Source organism: Palaemon carinicauda, chromosome 10, assembly GCF_036898095.1.
Source record: "Palaemon carinicauda isolate YSFRI2023 chromosome 10, ASM3689809v2, whole genome shotgun sequence".
Lineage (NCBI taxonomy): Eukaryota > Metazoa > Arthropoda > Malacostraca > Decapoda > Palaemonidae > Palaemon > Palaemon carinicauda.
The window spans coordinates 19507116-19524425 of record NC_090734.1 but is presented as its reverse complement, the minus strand read 5'-3'; the positions used below and the strand labels follow the sequence as shown (position 1 = coordinate 19524425).

The 17310-nt window shown below is 37.4% G+C and overlaps 1 protein-coding gene across 3 annotated transcripts in view; it reads right to left on the bottom strand.

The window, feature by feature from the left end:
- Window positions 1-17295, bottom strand: part of Ada (adenosine deaminase-like protein) — a 94451-nt gene extending 77156 nt beyond the window's left edge. Inside the window, exons 1-3 of one of the 3 annotated variants that reach the window (XM_068381527.1) lie at window positions 17184-17295; window positions 3672-3769; window positions 3239-3381 (exon numbers count right to left, since the gene is read on the bottom strand). In XM_068381527.1, coding sequence (XP_068237628.1) covers window positions 3239-3381; window positions 3672-3769; window positions 17184-17292 — 350 coding nt within the window. In that variant the 5' untranslated portion in view covers window positions 17293-17295. Of the gene's footprint in view, window positions 1-3238; window positions 3382-3671; window positions 3770-7351; window positions 7398-7604; window positions 7634-17183 lie in introns of those variants that run through there. The other 2 variants (XM_068381529.1, XM_068381528.1) reach the window with 2 other exon arrangements.
- Window positions 17296-17310: the final 15 nt, after the last annotated feature.

Sequence of the window (17310 nt, the reverse complement as noted above, 5' to 3'; positions counted from 1 at the left end):
TGGCGATCAGCATCCGCAGGTGGGCGGTCGCGCGATGGCGATCAGCATCCGCAGGTGGGCGGTCGCCCGATGGCGATCAGCATCCGCAGGTGGGCGGTCGCGCGATGGCGATCAGCATCCGCAGGTGGGCGGTCGCGCGATGGCGATCAGCATCCGCAGGTGGGCGGTCGCGCGATGGCGATCAGCATCCGCAGGTGGGCGGTCGCGCGATGGCGATCAGCATCCGCAGGTGGGCGGTCGCGCGATGGCGATCAGCATCCGCAGGTGGGCGGTCGCGCGATGGCGATCAGCATCCGCAGGTGGGCGGTCGCGCGATGGCGATCAGCATCCGCAGGTGAGCTAGTAGCTGGCGAACCATGTTCCTTCAGAAGTGTTGGAGAACGTCGGCGTGCCGGCTGTAACACACGTGGGCGAGCTGATGATCGCTGGCGAGCTGATGATCGCTGACGAGCAGAAGGCTACGCGTGGAAGCCTGCGCAAAGAAGAAGAGTCCTTGACCCCGACCTGGACCGAAGTTCTAGATCGCAAGGGCGAACGTGGGCGCACAGGGCGCGTAACAGGAATCAACAGGAACCGCAGGGATGATCATCTTGAAAGCGCTGACGAACAGGAGAGCGCTGATGAGCAGAAGAGCGCCTGTGTGCTCACACTGAGCAGGAGCAGGAGAGAACACAGCAGAAGGGCGCACAGGGAAACCCTGATACGCAAGGGAAGAACTCGCGTGGTGGCAACCCTTTGCCCCGAAGGGATCGTTGTCCGCCGGGAGACTGATGTCCGTCGGAAGACCGCTGTCCGTCGGGAAGACCGTTGCCCGTCGGAAGACGAGATCAGACTGCTGTCCATCTGCACCAAGGCGGAAGATCGAGAAAAAGGATTTGTAGGCTGCAAACGGAGATCCAAAAAGGCGCCCTTATAGGGAGATGAGAGGCCCTTACGACGAGGCGGACGGTGGGCCTTATGGCGAGGGAGGCCAACAGCAACAGCAACAGGAGAAACCTCCGAAGAGGAGTCTCTATGAGTGTACTTTCTCGCGAACGAAAGAGAAACACTTCGTGGAAGAGACTGGTCAGCCAGTGACCTAAAAGGAGCAATCCTCCGAAGAGGAGCTCCTGCAGTTGCCCAGCCCCTTGAGCGAAACTGCAGGTGCGACCGCTCAGCACCAAGAGCATAGTTGCACGAGAAAAAGGCAAGAGAAGAATCCCCAAAAGGGGAAAACTCAAGCCTGGACAGGAAAAACTTCCCTCGGAAGGAAAGTTACCCGCCCAAGGATGCAAGCCTCCTGAGAGTTCTAAAATGAACTGGAGAGCTGTCCGTCGTCACGGGAGTACTACCAGTAGAAGGAGACACGCCCCTGACGAAAATACAAGGGGGGAGGCAGCAACAGCCGAATCCCCAGGACTCAACCAGACAGCCCACACCGTTGCTATATTACAGAAACGAACTAGATCGGTAACTGTAAAAAAAAAAAAAAAAAAAAAAAAAAAAAAAAAAAATATTAGTACACATTCATTCCCCCGGGAAGGCTCCGAAGAGGAATCCCGAGGGAAAGGAACAAGAATTACACAACAGGCACACGCCCTCACAACCACTTACACTCGCGGAGGGAGAGCTGTAACCAAAACAGAATTATAATTATAATTATGTAACTATGTAATTATGAAATTTAAAAATGAATGAACACTAAAGAAAGAACGAAAACCCCGAAAGGAATCGTTCTACAAGCTGAAAAACAAAAAACAACTACAATTAGATTCATAACTAATTGAGACAAACGTACGGCGTAGCAACCCCCCACACGGAAAGGAAGCTAGGCTACAAGGCCGTAGTAACACGTAGTAAAAGGGTGAACGACCTCAAGAGAGAGAGAGAGAGAGAGAGAGAGAGAGAGAGAGAGAGAGAGAGAGAGAGAGACTTAAGTTAAACTCGATCGCCACCCATAAAATTACGCCGTGGTGGCCTAACTGCCGAGGGCTCCACGTAGATATCGTACACTACACACACAAATCTGAAAAGGAAACTTACTTATTTCTATACTCAAATATATATACAAACATGAAAACATGTTTACATATATATTGAGTAAATGAAAAGTAAGCGATTAAGTAAAGACAAAACAGACAATGGCTGCCAAGCGAGGACCAAGACAGAGACGTCTGTCACAGTCCGAGCCAAAAGTGAAAGTGAGTATTCACCTGTGTGTGAGGGGGAGGAGGGGTAGCTAGCTACCACTCCCCTACCCCCCCCCCCCCCCGCTAACTAGCGCGGGGGTAATACACCCTCGTTAAATTCTAATGGCTCGCCATTTCAGCTACGTTAAAAGTAATACCCTTTGTAAATAGCGTGGTTTGTATTTCGGTTACGGAACAAATAATAAATTAGATAATTGAACAAAGTAATAATTTAGGTATCTAAGCAGGGTCAGATGCTGAAGAATGGAATTCATAAGCTCGTACTACTGCTTTAACACTTGCCAAGTTTTCCAGGGGAATTTTTTAATGAATAAATGCTCTGGAGTATAAAATAATTTTCAATTTCCAAAAGTTATTCTCAACATCAACTCTTACCTTGGAGATTTGCAATGCATTGTATCTGCTAATAGAATACTGTAAATCTTAACCCTTTTACCCCCAGGCTATTTGGAATTTTCCAACCCTTAACCCCCAGGGGTCATTTTTTTTTCAAGCACATTTTGCAGTATATTTATTTTTTTAATTGCTCTAACAGCCTTAATTTTTGTCATAGAGAGGTCAGGTTGATCTCATTCTCTTGGAAAATGCCTGAAGTTTCTCAAAAAAAATTATCAAAAATATGCAAAAAAAAAAAAAATGTACATAGCAGTTTTGTGCAAGGACGTACTGGTACGTCCATGGGGGTAAAGGGATGAGTTTTGTGAAACGTACCAGTACGTCCTTTGGGGGTAAAAGGGTTAAACCACCATACTGAACTATTATTCTAAAAAATACTTCTTTTCAATGTAATTAGGACCAATGACACATGCAACCTTAATTACCTCTTCTTGCCCAGCTTTATACTTATGACCTTCAACTTTTAAATATCTTATTTTGTCTTGGTCCCTCTTAAATTGAAGTAAAGACTAAAATTTAATTTAAAGTCTCGTTATTTCGAGTCACTTTCAACTTAGGTCACATCTGATGCATTCAGAGAACTAACTGCTCCTGTGGGAAATAAGATAAGTTAAATTCAAATATAAAAATAAGCATGTATGATAATAACTGACTCTTCTAAGGTGCGATTGTGTCCCCGTTTGATGACGACTTCGGCTGAATCTGGAAGATCAACAGCACCTGCTGAACGTTTGTCTTGCAAAAGTCGCAGAATTGTAGCATCACTCAAAGACCCATTTAAGTGGGCATGCAGTTCCTGAAAAAAAAATTACTCTGTGAAAACAGACAATTACTTAGTGATTACGTAAAATGTATTTTATACTTTGGGTCATTTCTAAAATAATTTTTCATTTTGTGAAGGTATAAAATTCTTAACATATTAGTTACTGTATGATGTACAAATACCATACCTAGCATTACATTTTAGTAGATGAATAAATAGTAAAAATGAGAATGAATCAATGTATCTATTAGTATTGCATTATTGTAATATCAATATGGAATTAGAGTAAAAATCTAAATTTGCTTTAAAGGTTTTGTACTCACAATTTTGGGAAGCATTTTACAAAATGTTTTCATGTCCACACTTTCTGAATTACCTGTGTCCATCTTTCTTCTTTCCAAGAGAAACTTGCAATTAAAACCTATATAACAAAATAAAAAAAACATTATGAATATTTATTACTGATCAAATACTGAATTAGGCAAAATATTATTGTGAAAGCAACTATCTTTTTATGAAGTGTATGACCTTTCAATCATGTTAATTTATGATTAATGTATATTATGTTTTAAGCCAAACTGTTTCCTGCTTGGAAAAGCTAATTCTAGTCCACGAGAGGAAATTATACAAAATCAATGTTCATCAAAACATGCAATTAATAGATGTAATCGCTGCAAATATGGATTTGTAGTTTATAACCTGGTCATGCAAACTCAAACCAAGTTCTAAATGAAAAACAAACTAGAAAATGAACTTGTTCAAATCGCATATGCATCTAATGGGCCAAAAAGGCTGTCCTGAAGAACACTAGATATTACATTCTAATAGCCACTGAGATACCAATCAACAACTTTTTGTAATTTATTACAGTACTTGAAAATTCAATATTAATGTCAAGAAAAGACCCAATTATGGTTTGAATTTGAGAAAAAGTGCTTCATGATTAACACTTCAAAATAAATGCAGCATTAATATTAAAGGCCAGTCACAAACTTCCTGACCACAATTAATGGATTTCAGAGCAACAATAGAAATTTTAAGTGCATCACATGTTCCTAAGCCTTTGCTAAAGCTAAAGGGCAACCTAGGGAACAGAAGATTACCTTCAGCATACCTTAGAAAAACTTTAGATATGGGAGTTACGGAAATTGGGCGGGAATCACCTGAGCTTTAGCTAGCCTACCACAATCATCTACTAATTAACATAACCAAATATAAAAAAATGCAAAAAGAAACTATTCTTACTAGCTCGGAATAACCTGCAACAAGAAAACTTTGTCGAGCTAAAATATCAGCAGTTTATAGAAAAAAAAAAATTATAAAACAGGGAAAAACATTAATTATATCTAAATCTTCTAAGCATTAAGGTCCAGTAAAAGAGATTCAATTTCACAGGACCAAAAAGATAAAGAGTTACTTAGTCTCATGAAAAGAGGAACAAGAACATAGGAAAAACTATGCAATAGGAAATCTTGAAGTATTTTCTTGAAAACGCACTTTTATTGCTATACCCATTAAGAGATTGGTCAGTAGAGCACCTTAAAGAGGTAACCAAATCACCTTCTAAACCATGCTCAAGTCATTAATTCTAGTTTTAGCGGTTGTGGTGGCCGATATGGTAACGTCCCTGACAAGTGAACACTAAGACTGGGATTAGAGTCCTGCTGAAACTCTGTTCCTTTGGTTGCTGCAACCTCACCATCCTTGTGAGCTAAGGTTTGGGAGGTTTGGGGGAGCCTATAGGTCTATCTGCAGAGTCATCAGCAGCCATTGTCTGGCCCTCTTTGGTCGTAGCTTGGGTGGGGAGGGGGATTGGGTGCTGATATGTATATAAGGTCACTCTCTAGGGCATTGCCCTGCTTGATAGGGCAATGTCACTGTCCCTTGCCTCTGCCATTCATGAGCGCCCTTTAAACCTTTAAAGCCATCCAATTATGGTAAAATCATACCTTTACAAGAAATTAACTTTGGTAAACTAAAATGTTCTCAAGCTTTCCTTATTCTCATTAAAAATCAATTACTGGTACGCCAGCCAAAGGTGCAGCTTCAAGGCTAGCAAGACTATTCTGCTTTGGCAATAGTGTACAGTATTATCATTACAAAGTAATGTGCTTACTAAACTCTAATATTAGCTGAAAATGCTAAAGGAGCCTTTGTATAATGACAGACAGGACCTTACGTGTACACAGAACAACACCTAACCTAACCTACAAACCTCGTCCTCACCCAATGGGGCGGAGCTGAAGCCCTCTTGCGACCCCCTAAGACTGTTGTAGTCTTAACGATAAGGTTGAAAAGAAGGGAGTTATAAGGCAAGGCCATCATTATACATATACCTTAAAGTTAAATCTTGCAAATCCTACCTCTATAATTCCAATTGAGAAAACACCAATACAAAAATATGAAGAGAAAAAAAGAAAATACGAAAAACAAATTAACAAACTTGATCAGGAAAAGTTAAAATACAAAATTAATAAAATGATTGGACAGTTCTTGTTGTAGACTGATTGACCCTTGAGGCCAGATAAGGGGTCTTGCAACTATGAAACCGGTAAATTAGGCAATTAGTAACATATGAAAGAATCAGAATTTCATCGGACTAACTAACATTTTTGACAGCACGGAATTAATTTGCATTTTATTATTGTTATTACGGTTTCATTGTAGTGTATTACAGGGCGATGTAACCTAGGAAAACAACTACTTTTTCTTATAGAAAAAATTACGCTCTCTTCGGAAATGGCACTCGTTCCCGTCGCAAATGATTAGTTTCAGAAATATATATACATCTATATCCTCCGATAATGGGGGACCCCCAGTGGGAACTCGGGGATTTGGGTGGGGAAAACATACTGGGGAATCGATATATAAACGTAAAACAAGCCTTTTCTTCTCTATTCATTACCTTCTTGAAATTATAATAACCGGAGGAAAATACTAAACAGTATATCTGAATAAACTTTGGAGGCGCCGTTGCAAAGATTGTGTCATGAAAAAATACAGTAACCAGTGCTGCCAACGTCCGATGTAGATCAAATGTTATTTTGTGACCTGTCATACTACTGTACTAGGCTGGTTAGGTGGGTTTGTTAGGTTCTGTGCCCTTTTTGTAATTTTTATATATTGGGTAAAACTTATATGGAGAAATTATTTAAAATTCGTATGGTAATATCTATCATTGATATCGTTAGTAATGTCAGCGTGCCGTTGGTAACTCTGTGTACCATATGTCAACATTGATAACACAGTGTATTATTGGTATCGTTGTTAATGTTATCGTTCACAGTACATTCGTAAGAGAAGTGACGCCGTACAACTTAAAGTTAGCCGAATTGGTTGATCTGTTTGTTTCCGATTGAAATGAACAGCAAATTTGGTTAAATCTCGTTATTTACTATAGGAAAACATATATTTTCTGTTCGAAATCTCACCCTGTAATACAATAAAAAATTACTGTTATTACTTGCTAAGCTACAACCCGAGTTGAAAAAAAAAAGATGCTATAAACACAGGGGCTCTAAAAGGGAAAATAGCCCCGCGAGGAAAGGTAACAAGGAAAAATAACTTTTTAAGAGCAGTAACATTGTAATAAATATTTCCGATATAAATTATAAAAAAATTAACAAAAGAGGAAAAGAAATAACAGACCAGTGTGCCCGAGTGTACCCTTGAGCAAGAGAAGACAGTAGTTTATGTTTGATATACAAGGTTATTGACACATTCGAAAAAAACATTTGGGCTTATGATGACAATGAACTCTGGAAAGGTTTAATCAGGCAAAATATCATTATGTAACGAAAAAATTAACGTTCCTAAAGATTAGCCCAAGGTACACCCAAGGAGCAACAGCATACATCTAAATTTAACCGGGTTCTAATCATTTAAGCACAATGAGGTACTTTTAAATCTCTCACACACAAAAGTTATTTCATTTTATTCATGTAGAAATGGGTACATTACTTAAATTGTGGAGATTTGGTAAAAAACAAAACCTTGAACCAACCTGACGATTTGATATTCTACGCCAGTTAAGTTTGTTTACATGTGACGTCATGATCTTTGAGACAAAATAAATGCGAAAAGCGTAAAGGGTTTTAAAGAGGCTGTGAATTTTGAACGGTTTTAATTATTGGCAAGTCAATTTCCAGCGTTATTTAACTACGAAGATATCTACAATGTACTTAAGACTCAAGAGAAAAAGAGTGCAATTTCGGAAATGTTCGAGATCGATTTTTTTGTAATGTGGACCTACTTACCGGGTACACTATTACAGCTTGACCATTCTCCTCATATCTAAAGTTCTAAACTCAATGTTATAAGAAACAGATTGCTCTATGCAGGTTGCCAGAGTTTTCCAAATGAGAGAAGGGCAACGTCTGATCAACTGCAGCTTTAAAAGACCAACCTAATAGAAAAAGGTCGAAAATATAACATTTATGGCTAACCAAATAAAAAAGGCCACATTTAGGTATCTAACACAAAAAAGCCAAATTTGTTTTTGGGGACCGAAAAAGGCTAACCTGGCAACCCTAAATCTAGCGATATGTGCTATTATTTTGTTCTTATCATATTAACGTATATACTTAGGTAACGTACTATCATGCATGCCTGACTGATGTACTGATTAAAATCTTGAACTTTCATAAATGAAGAATTCTTAAAGAATTAGATCCCATCTTTCACGAATCATAGTTTTCCAACGATATTTAGGGAGGATAGAATACCGATCAATAGGAATGAGAGCAAATATATCTTGGATATACAAATTATAATACATTCAATACTCCCCTTACGCAAATATACATCACATAACCTACTTTCTTCTTACATTAAAATCAATCTTTTCTGCATCCGACTGAATTTCCCTACATTAAATACAATGCATAAGTTTTAATATAAATAATTAAAATCAAATAATGCATGGTATTGCCTTTACAACTACGATACATAAATTGTACAAACACACTTAAAACATGCAACTTATCGAACTGGGTGGCTAGCCTACATGTAGGTGAGTACATGCAAGTAGCAATGTGATATACAAACGCACATTAAGAGGTAACGAACCCAAATAATACTTACTTTTTTTACTTTTACGGGTTTATTTCTCGCCCTCCATCAGACACTACAGGTCTGTTCAGGCGGGCCTTGGTGTGTGAAAAATAATTTCTTTCCAGTTAATATTTTGCTCTGTATCATTATGTTATTTCGCTAGCATTTGTATTCAGGCTTAATAGTTTTCAGGTCACTATTATAACACTTTCTAAAAAATATAAGTCTTCAGGTTTTTCTTGAAAGCTGCCACATTATTGCTATTCTTGACATCGAGTGGAAGGTCGTTAAAGAGTCTCGGTGCAGCATAACTGAACGTTCTTCCTCCTATTGTATGATTCACACTAATTTCGAATAGTCTATGTGGGTCATTAGCATGTCTAACTCTTACAGCGGCGCTGGTAGCTTGAGGGTAGGGGACCAAGCAATCACGAAGATATTTAGGCTTATCACTTGTAAGTGCTTTGCGAGTCAACAAGCAAATTTTAAATTCAATTCTAACCTTAACAGGTAACCAATGTAGATCGATCAATGCAGGAGTTATTCTCTCCCTTAGTTTAATGCCTTTTATCAGTCTAGCCGCCCGGTTTTGCACATTTTGAAGCTTTCTTAGTAGTGTATTGGACAATTTGTAGTACAGAAAATTGCAATAATCAAGCCTTGATATTATGTGACTCATCACTAAAATTTTTGTACTGCCCTCTGTTAAATATTTTCTAATAAATGCTATGTTTCTCAGGTGATAGTTACACACTTTCACTGTGTTCGCAATTTGGTCTCTCATTGACAGATTACAATCTATCAGTACACCCAAATTTTTCACAACAGGCACAATCCCAACATCAGCATCACCAATTTTTATGCTTTGAATTAACTGGTAATTTTTCACCAATTTTTATGCTTTGAATTAACTGGTAATTTTTCAAAGCCACCTTTGTGCCAAAAAACATACATTCTGTTTTATCATTCAATTTGAGCCTTTTCCTCTGCATCCATGTTTTTATTTCAGTCATTATCTCATCAATTTTCTTCTCTGTATCTTGTGTTGTTGAAATTGAGAGGTAAAACTGAGTATCATCTGCATATAGTTTAAAGCCCACTTTTTGTTTTTTCAAGATGTGTGATAGCTCGATAGTATATATGTTAAACAAGATAGAGCCCAGAACACTACCCTGTGGTACACCCTTCATAAGAATTCTCTCACTGGATCGGTTTCCAGAAACTTCTACAATAGTCTTCCTATTCACTAAGTAACTTCGAAAAAATTTCAGTGCTTCCTCAGTCACCTCAATAGACTTAAGTCGCCAAGTAAGTACTCGTGCACAACAGTGTCAAAAGCAGCACTAAGATCTAACATAATCAAAATTCCACACTTTCCCTCACCAAGAAGACCTATCATATCATTCATTATTGAGCATAAGGTAGTTTCTGTAGAATGATTAGCTCTGTAGGCCGATTGATTTTCCGGGAATACCTCTAACTTATCAATATGCACCCATAATAGCTCACTTATGACTTTTTCAATAAGCTTTGACATGTAGGATAAATTTGAAATGGGCCTATACGAATTTAGCTCGTTTACATCACCTTTTCCTTTGTAAATTGGTTTGATCAACGCAGTTTTTTCACAGCTAGGAAAACAGGATTGTGATATACTTAGGTTTATTATGTTCAGGTAAATATTATATACAACTTGCTTGTTTGGAGCTTCACTTATTGAACTGTTTGGGAAAGGGTCGTTTCCACAATATGTATTCTTCATCTCTCTCATAACCTTTAACAAGTCGCACATAAATATTTCCTTAAATTTTTTTTAACTTCTTTCCCTCCTTCACTGACATAGCTGACTGTCCTTCCAAGTGATTTTGGGGGAAACCTCTATAGATTTTATCAATTTTTTTCATTGAAGAATATAGCAAAATATCTCTGCACAAACATTGTCAGGCAAGACATATTTTTTCTTTAATCCCATCAAATCATCTAGGTTTTTGTGAAAGTCCTTCATGTCATTGGTTTTTTGACATTCGCCGTTGTAGAATTTTTTTTTTTTTTTTTTTTTTTTTTCTAACAGGATGTTAGAGTAATTTCTGGCCTTATTATATAGATTTCTGGCTTGTGAGGATTTGGGTCTTTTCCATCTACCTTCCATCTTACGTCTGTGTCTTTTTGCCTTTAATAGCTCACTATTATACCATCTAACATTTTCGCGTACAACTATTTGTTTGTTCTTTATGGGACACATGGTATCGTACATTTTTCCAAAATTGTCGTTATATTACTTGGTATAACACCCAACACATTCTCTGTCTACCATATGTTCACATTGTATGTTCTCACAAGACATTTGCGCTACACTAGCTTCAATAAAATTCTCAACATCAAAATTTTCCCGTTCCCTATATGTGATCCATTTTTTCAATACTCTGGTGCAATTTATATTAACATCAAAAGTGATGAGTTTATGTGTTTTTGATATCTTAAAGTCTGGTTCCATTTCAAGGTTTCTTATTAAGTCTGAATCTTTTCCACATATGACCAAGTCGAGTGTATGACCACCTACTGACGTTGATACCGAAACACTATTTATTAAATTAAACATCTCAAATACTTCCTTGAATTCTTTAGTCTTATAATCGTTTTCATCATCAACCCAACAATTAAAGTCACCACCAATTAATGTATTTTTAATATCGTCCACCACACCTACAAGAATACTAAATTCTTCAATGAATTTCCTCATATTACTCCCTGGTGGTCTATATAATGATATTATATTCAATACCTTACTGTTTCTAGTCAGTTTTAAATAGATATATTCAAACGTTTCAAATACTATTTCATTCATGATAGAAACCCTAGAGAAGGTTTTCGACACGAAGACACCCACTCCTCCTCCAGTTTTGTCCTTTCTTGGTACGTGGTAGAAATCGTGAGTACACTGCGTCATCTCCTGAATCTTTGAGTTATCACTAATATTTCCCTGCAACCAAGTTTCCGTTAATAAGCATAAATCTAATTCCATTTCGTTAATAAGATTTCTAATATTTATGGTTTTATTCCCCACCGATTGAATATTTATCAGACCACACTTAACCAATGGGCCAGACTCCATGATCGGTTCTATTTTTTATCCTGGTAAGCTCCTCCTTGTATACTTACAGTTATCATCATATGTTTTATGATTCGTATCATTGTAATTCCTCACTGTGCAGTTATGACACTTTAACGTGTTTACAGTACAATCTGTGGTTCGATGATCCTGGCTACACTTGGCACATACCTGAGTCTTGCTACAATTTTCGGCAGTATGACCAAATTCCTGGCATTTATAACACTGAAATACATTGTAGGAATCATAAATTTTGCAGCATCCTCCAAGCGTGGTATATACTCTATCATCCCTTTTACGGAAGACTTTCCTGATAGTTGGACTACACTTTATAATGAGATGTAATTTACCGCTTTGTCTTGATTTAAACTTCCTGATCAATTTAAAGTCCTCTTCATTTTCACATATATCATTCAACCATTCATTCTTCTCCATTATACTGGCAATTATATCATCTTCATTTTCATCAATATTGCAGACCTTGATCTTCGGTTTAAGTAGATCCTTTTTATCTACTTCTACCTTAATGTCATTCTTGACCTCTTTTAAGTCATTTTTAGCCTTTTCTAACCCAGCTTTATCCGCAAAATTAACTACCAAGTGGCCTTGTTTAGAGGTTTTGACCTGTTCAACATTCGTGGTTGTCTTCTTCATGATAGTTTTCATTTTTCTCTGTAATATTGTTTTCTTCTCTGTCATCGACAAGTGGTTGTTGATAGTACAGGGGTTATTTAACCCTTGTTTAGCGGTTGCATCTGCCAGCTCGTTTCCCAGGATTCCTTTGTGGCTTGGAATCCACTGCAGTTTTACAAAATTGTAATTGCTATTCATTTCGATTAGCATCTCCTGTATACTGTGCACTACTGTTTTGAATCTTTTGTATAATTATTATTTATCATTGAAATGGCAGACAATGAATCTGTGAATATTACCGTCTGTTTGCTCCTGTAATTACCCCCTGTCCATTTCAGCGCTTCCCATATAGCAAATAATTCAGCACCCAGAATAGACGTTGCTGGGTTTAATCTAAAACTACAATAAAAATCAAGGCTGGGAATAACATAGGCGGCTGCACATGACCATTCCTCACTATGTATTTCTTTTTTGGACCCATCCGTATATATGTCTAAATGGTTAAGATACTTTTCCTCTTTCATTCTACAGAACTCTTGAATAAATTTGTTATTAGGTTCCTCCTGGTCAATGTCATCCATTGGGTTAATACCAAGATACTTACCAATACATTGCCAGGGGGCTGCAACGGGAAAGGCCCTTTCTTCCCGTTGCATCCCTAACTTCACTTTCCACCTAATCATGATGTCTTGTACCCTTAATATAAATGGTTTTTTAAAATAACCCGAGTTCCATCCTCTACCGTCTAGTCTTTTATCGTTCAGAACTTCCTGGCTAGTTGGGTGATTCTTACTTAACTGTTTTAATTTTACATAATAAAGCAACATTTTGTACTGTATTTTTATTCTTACTGGTGTCACGTTACTTTCAACTTGTAGTGATACAATGGGAGATGTATTCTTGGCTCCAAGAGCTATTCGTAAAGCAATATTTTGTATTTTTTCCAATTTTTCTAAGTTACTTCTAGCAGCTGACGAATATACTTCAATTCCATATTCAATTTTACTTAAAATGTAAGCCTTATAGAACATCAGCAAAGTTTTCCTATCTGCTCCCCAGGTGTAAGAGGAAACCGCCTTCAATAAATTCAGTCTCTGGTAGCATATTGCTCTTACCTGGTTGATGTGATGTGTCCAAGTGAGGCCTGGACTGTCCCATACCAATCCTAGATACTTGTATTTACATACCCATTCAATTATATTGTTGTCAATATTGATTTTAGGTAAGATATCTATTTTTTTGTTTGTGAAATACATTATCTTCGTCTTTCCTGTATTTATCCTTAGCCCCCATTTCTGGGTCCATTCGTAAAACCTTTCAATCGCATCCTGAACTTCCAGACAAGCCATCTCAATTGTATCTGCAGTTACAAAGAAGCAAGTATCATCTGCAAATTCTGAACTTTTGACTGGTTCTACGTTTGGTATGTCACTCATCATGATATTGAATAATGTAGGACTTAAGGCTGAGCCTTGAGGAACCCCTGATCTAATTTTTCTAGGGTTGGAATATTTATTTTCTACATTTAATATATATTCCCTATCTTTCAAAAAGCACTCATGCCAAGCTAACAGTCTCCCTGTGACCTTTCTTGCGAGTTTATACATCAAAGCTGTATGGTTTATTGTATCATAGGCACTCTGTAGATCAAAGAAAACCACTACTGTTACCTTACGATTTATAAATGAAACTCTTACCTCATGCTCCAGTCTAACTAACTGGTCTGTTGTACTCCTAGTTTTTCTGAATCCACTCTGGTTTCTTCCCAATTGATCGTTATTTTCTAACACCCAGTATAGGCGTTTATGGACCATTCTCTCCATTAGTTTGCCGAAGCAAGATAACAATGCGATTGGTCTGTATGAATCTGGTAGTTCCTCCGGTTTTCCAGGTTTTAGTACTGGCCAGATCATACTCTGTTTCCACATCTTAGGATAACTTATAAATCTCCAGCTTTTATTAATAAAACCCAATACTTGATGACGTTTCCCCTTTGACATATTTTTGATGAATTTGTTATGAATTTTGTCTAACCCTGTTGCACTTTCATTTGGCAACTCTTTGATGCACTCTTCTAGCTCGGCCATTGAGAATCATTTGTTGTAATCCTGAAATTCCTTATTGTGTTTTGCTATTTCAACCCATTCAATCATTTCCCTCTCTGACTCTAATTCAATTGGCACACAAATTTTTCCCAAAGGCTTCTGCCAGCAATTCTGCCTTTTCTATCGGATCGAAAATCGATTTGTTTTCCCCATTAGTTAGTGGATGGTTATCTCTAACTGGAATTCCCTTAATCCTATTAATAGTGTTCCAAACTTCTTTCTGAGGTGTATTCATATTCATTTTACCTGTGTAATTACCCCAAGAAACCCTTTTTGTAACTTTATTACATTTCTTTGCTACTGCTTCTTTTTTGCGGAAGTCGATTTTATTACAAGTGGTTGGGTGTTTGGTGAACAGCTTTCTTGCTCGTCGCCTCTCTGCTACTGCCTTACTGCATTTCTCGTTCCACCATGGCTTGTTATATTCAATACTTACCTTCTCATTAGTTTGTCTGATATTCTTTTCACTAGATTTGATCATTCTATTGCTGAAATCTTGTATTTCACCATCCAGTTCCAATGAGTTTGCCACTTCTATTGCGTCAATATCATTATTCCACTTTTGCCAATTAACATCTTCCAACACCCACCTCTTTCTTTTCCATAACCTAGTTAGTTCAGTTTCCAAGTCACTATATATTAAAATTTGTGTGTGATCACTACCCCTGTCAGCTAGCTCTTTTATATTAAAATAATTCGCTATTGTGGATGAACTGAAACATAAATCTATTGTTGAAAATGTCCCTGTAATAGGATTCAGTCTTGTAGGTAGTCCCGGTGGAGTAATTAGTACTAAATTGTCATGTTCATTAAATACTTCCACTATACTTTTCCCGCTATTGTTGATTTTGTTTTCGGCAATATCCGGTTCCCACAAAGAGTGATGGGCGTTAAAATCCCCTACAACTATAAAATTTCTCCCAAGTTTCTCTATGTAATAAACAAATTCCTCTTTAGTCAACCTGTCACTAGGGTTATACGCATTTATTATATCAAAATCATCTCTTGAGTTTGACTTTGATGTGTTGAACTTCCATATTACCATTTGGATATTCTGTGGTGTTTTCCCATTACATAACAAACGTCACGTCTAATAAGGATCATTACACCCCCCCATTCTTTGACCTACCCTGTCTTTCCTTAGAACTCTATAGTTTATAAACTTTACCTGTTGATTTTCTTTCAAAAATGTTTCACATACACAGCAAACATGAGGTTTGACACTGTACAACATCAGTTTTAACTCCGACAGATTGTTACACACACCCCTCGCATTCCATTGAATTATAGATAATTTTGACATATTAATATCCATTTTTACTTGCTTTTGGTTTTTCCCTTACACTTAAATCCTTCCTAAGATTTTCAAATTCACCATCGTCAACAGTTACACCAAACGTTACTAGCATTTCCCTTCTAACATTTTCATCCATTAATATTGAATGACTATCAGAAGTTTCCTTATTGGCTAAAATTCTTTGTACAACACAAATAAATCTGCATAGTTTTATTATTATTTCAGAGTCCATTTTGTTTTCAGTTTTAGAACTTTCTTTGTGTTCGGTTCCCTTCCCTTCAGTTTGACAGCTTTTATCATTCGTTTTTATTTTCTGCCTTTTCACAATTTCAGCATAATTTCTCTTGAAAGTTTCGTCTCTTATTTGTTTAGTACTAAGATTTGAACCATTCGTCCCTGTTTCTGTTGTTTTATTACTTACCTGGTCATATTTTTTATGGCCCCTCACATTTTCCCTCTTCCACTGATTATACTTGACTTTAGCTTGGTCGTAAGGTACATTTTCCAATGTTTTAACTATCTGTATTCTTTGGGCTTCTCTAGCTACATCACAACCCCTTTAACTAGCGACGTGCTTCTCCGAGCAATTTGTGCACTTTAATTGGTCCTTTGGCCATATGGTCTCCCCCGCATTTTACACATTTATTTATTTTTGATTTACAGTCGTCTTGATGGTGACCAAACCCTCTGACATTTGAAACACTGAATGACTTTTGGTATAAAACGGCCTAACTTCCCAGTATTCTGTTTCCAAATTTAATTTTCTCTGGCATCTCATTTCCCTCAAATGTAATCTTTACACATTTAGCTTTTACCTCCATCCTCTCTCTTACCTTTCCACATCCTTTCTATTTTTGCTAACCTTAATATCCTGATCTTCCAAATATTCCTTAATTTCCTCCTCTTCTATTTTCCTCATAAATTGGTCCTAGTACCCCCTACTTTCCTAGTATCTCCTATTGGTTGTCGACATTTTTACCTGATATGTGTCTTCTTGAGAACCAAAAGTTGTTAGAGTCAATAAATCATTTTATGTCTTCCTTTTCATTAAAAACTGCTACTAGATGGTTTTTAGTTTTATTGGTTTTAGAGTCCACCACGTTTGTTCTGTGGCAAACGGCGACTGCCTTAAATATCTCTCCACCTTAATAGGGTTCCGAAGTAGTCTCACTGATTTTCCCTTCTGTATCTAAAAATTGCATGATTATTACCTTACCTTCTACTTTATGTTCTAACCTATTTATTTTTCCTATCTTGATCTAACAGATTTGTTACATGTTTTTCCCTGTGCTACTTTTTGCTGTTAATTTTATAAGAGGAACATCCCTTGTAGTTGTCAACCTTTTTATTTTGTCCACTCGACCAACTCTACTACCAATATGGTATTCAATTTCTCCCTCCGAACTATCACTCTTTTCTCTTGTTTCCCTTTTCCTCCTTCTAGAATTTCTACTTTCTATTTTAGTCAGGTCGTAATCCATTTCTCTGTTACACTCAATATCCGAGGCCATAGTCAAAGAGTCGTTATCCTGGTCGGTCAAATCCATCCTGGGTCGCCTTAACCTAGGCAGACCTAGGGTAAGGTTGCTAACCTATCTATTAACTCTTATATTATTTGAAAATAATAGAATGGTCTTACTTTCTTCTTGTGGTCTGCAGAAGACGGCCTTGTCAGAGGTCCTAGAGCCTGTTCCAGGAATATAACGAAAACACCAAGAATTCAGAACACTACTCATGGAACACCTCATACATACGTCCGCACTAGA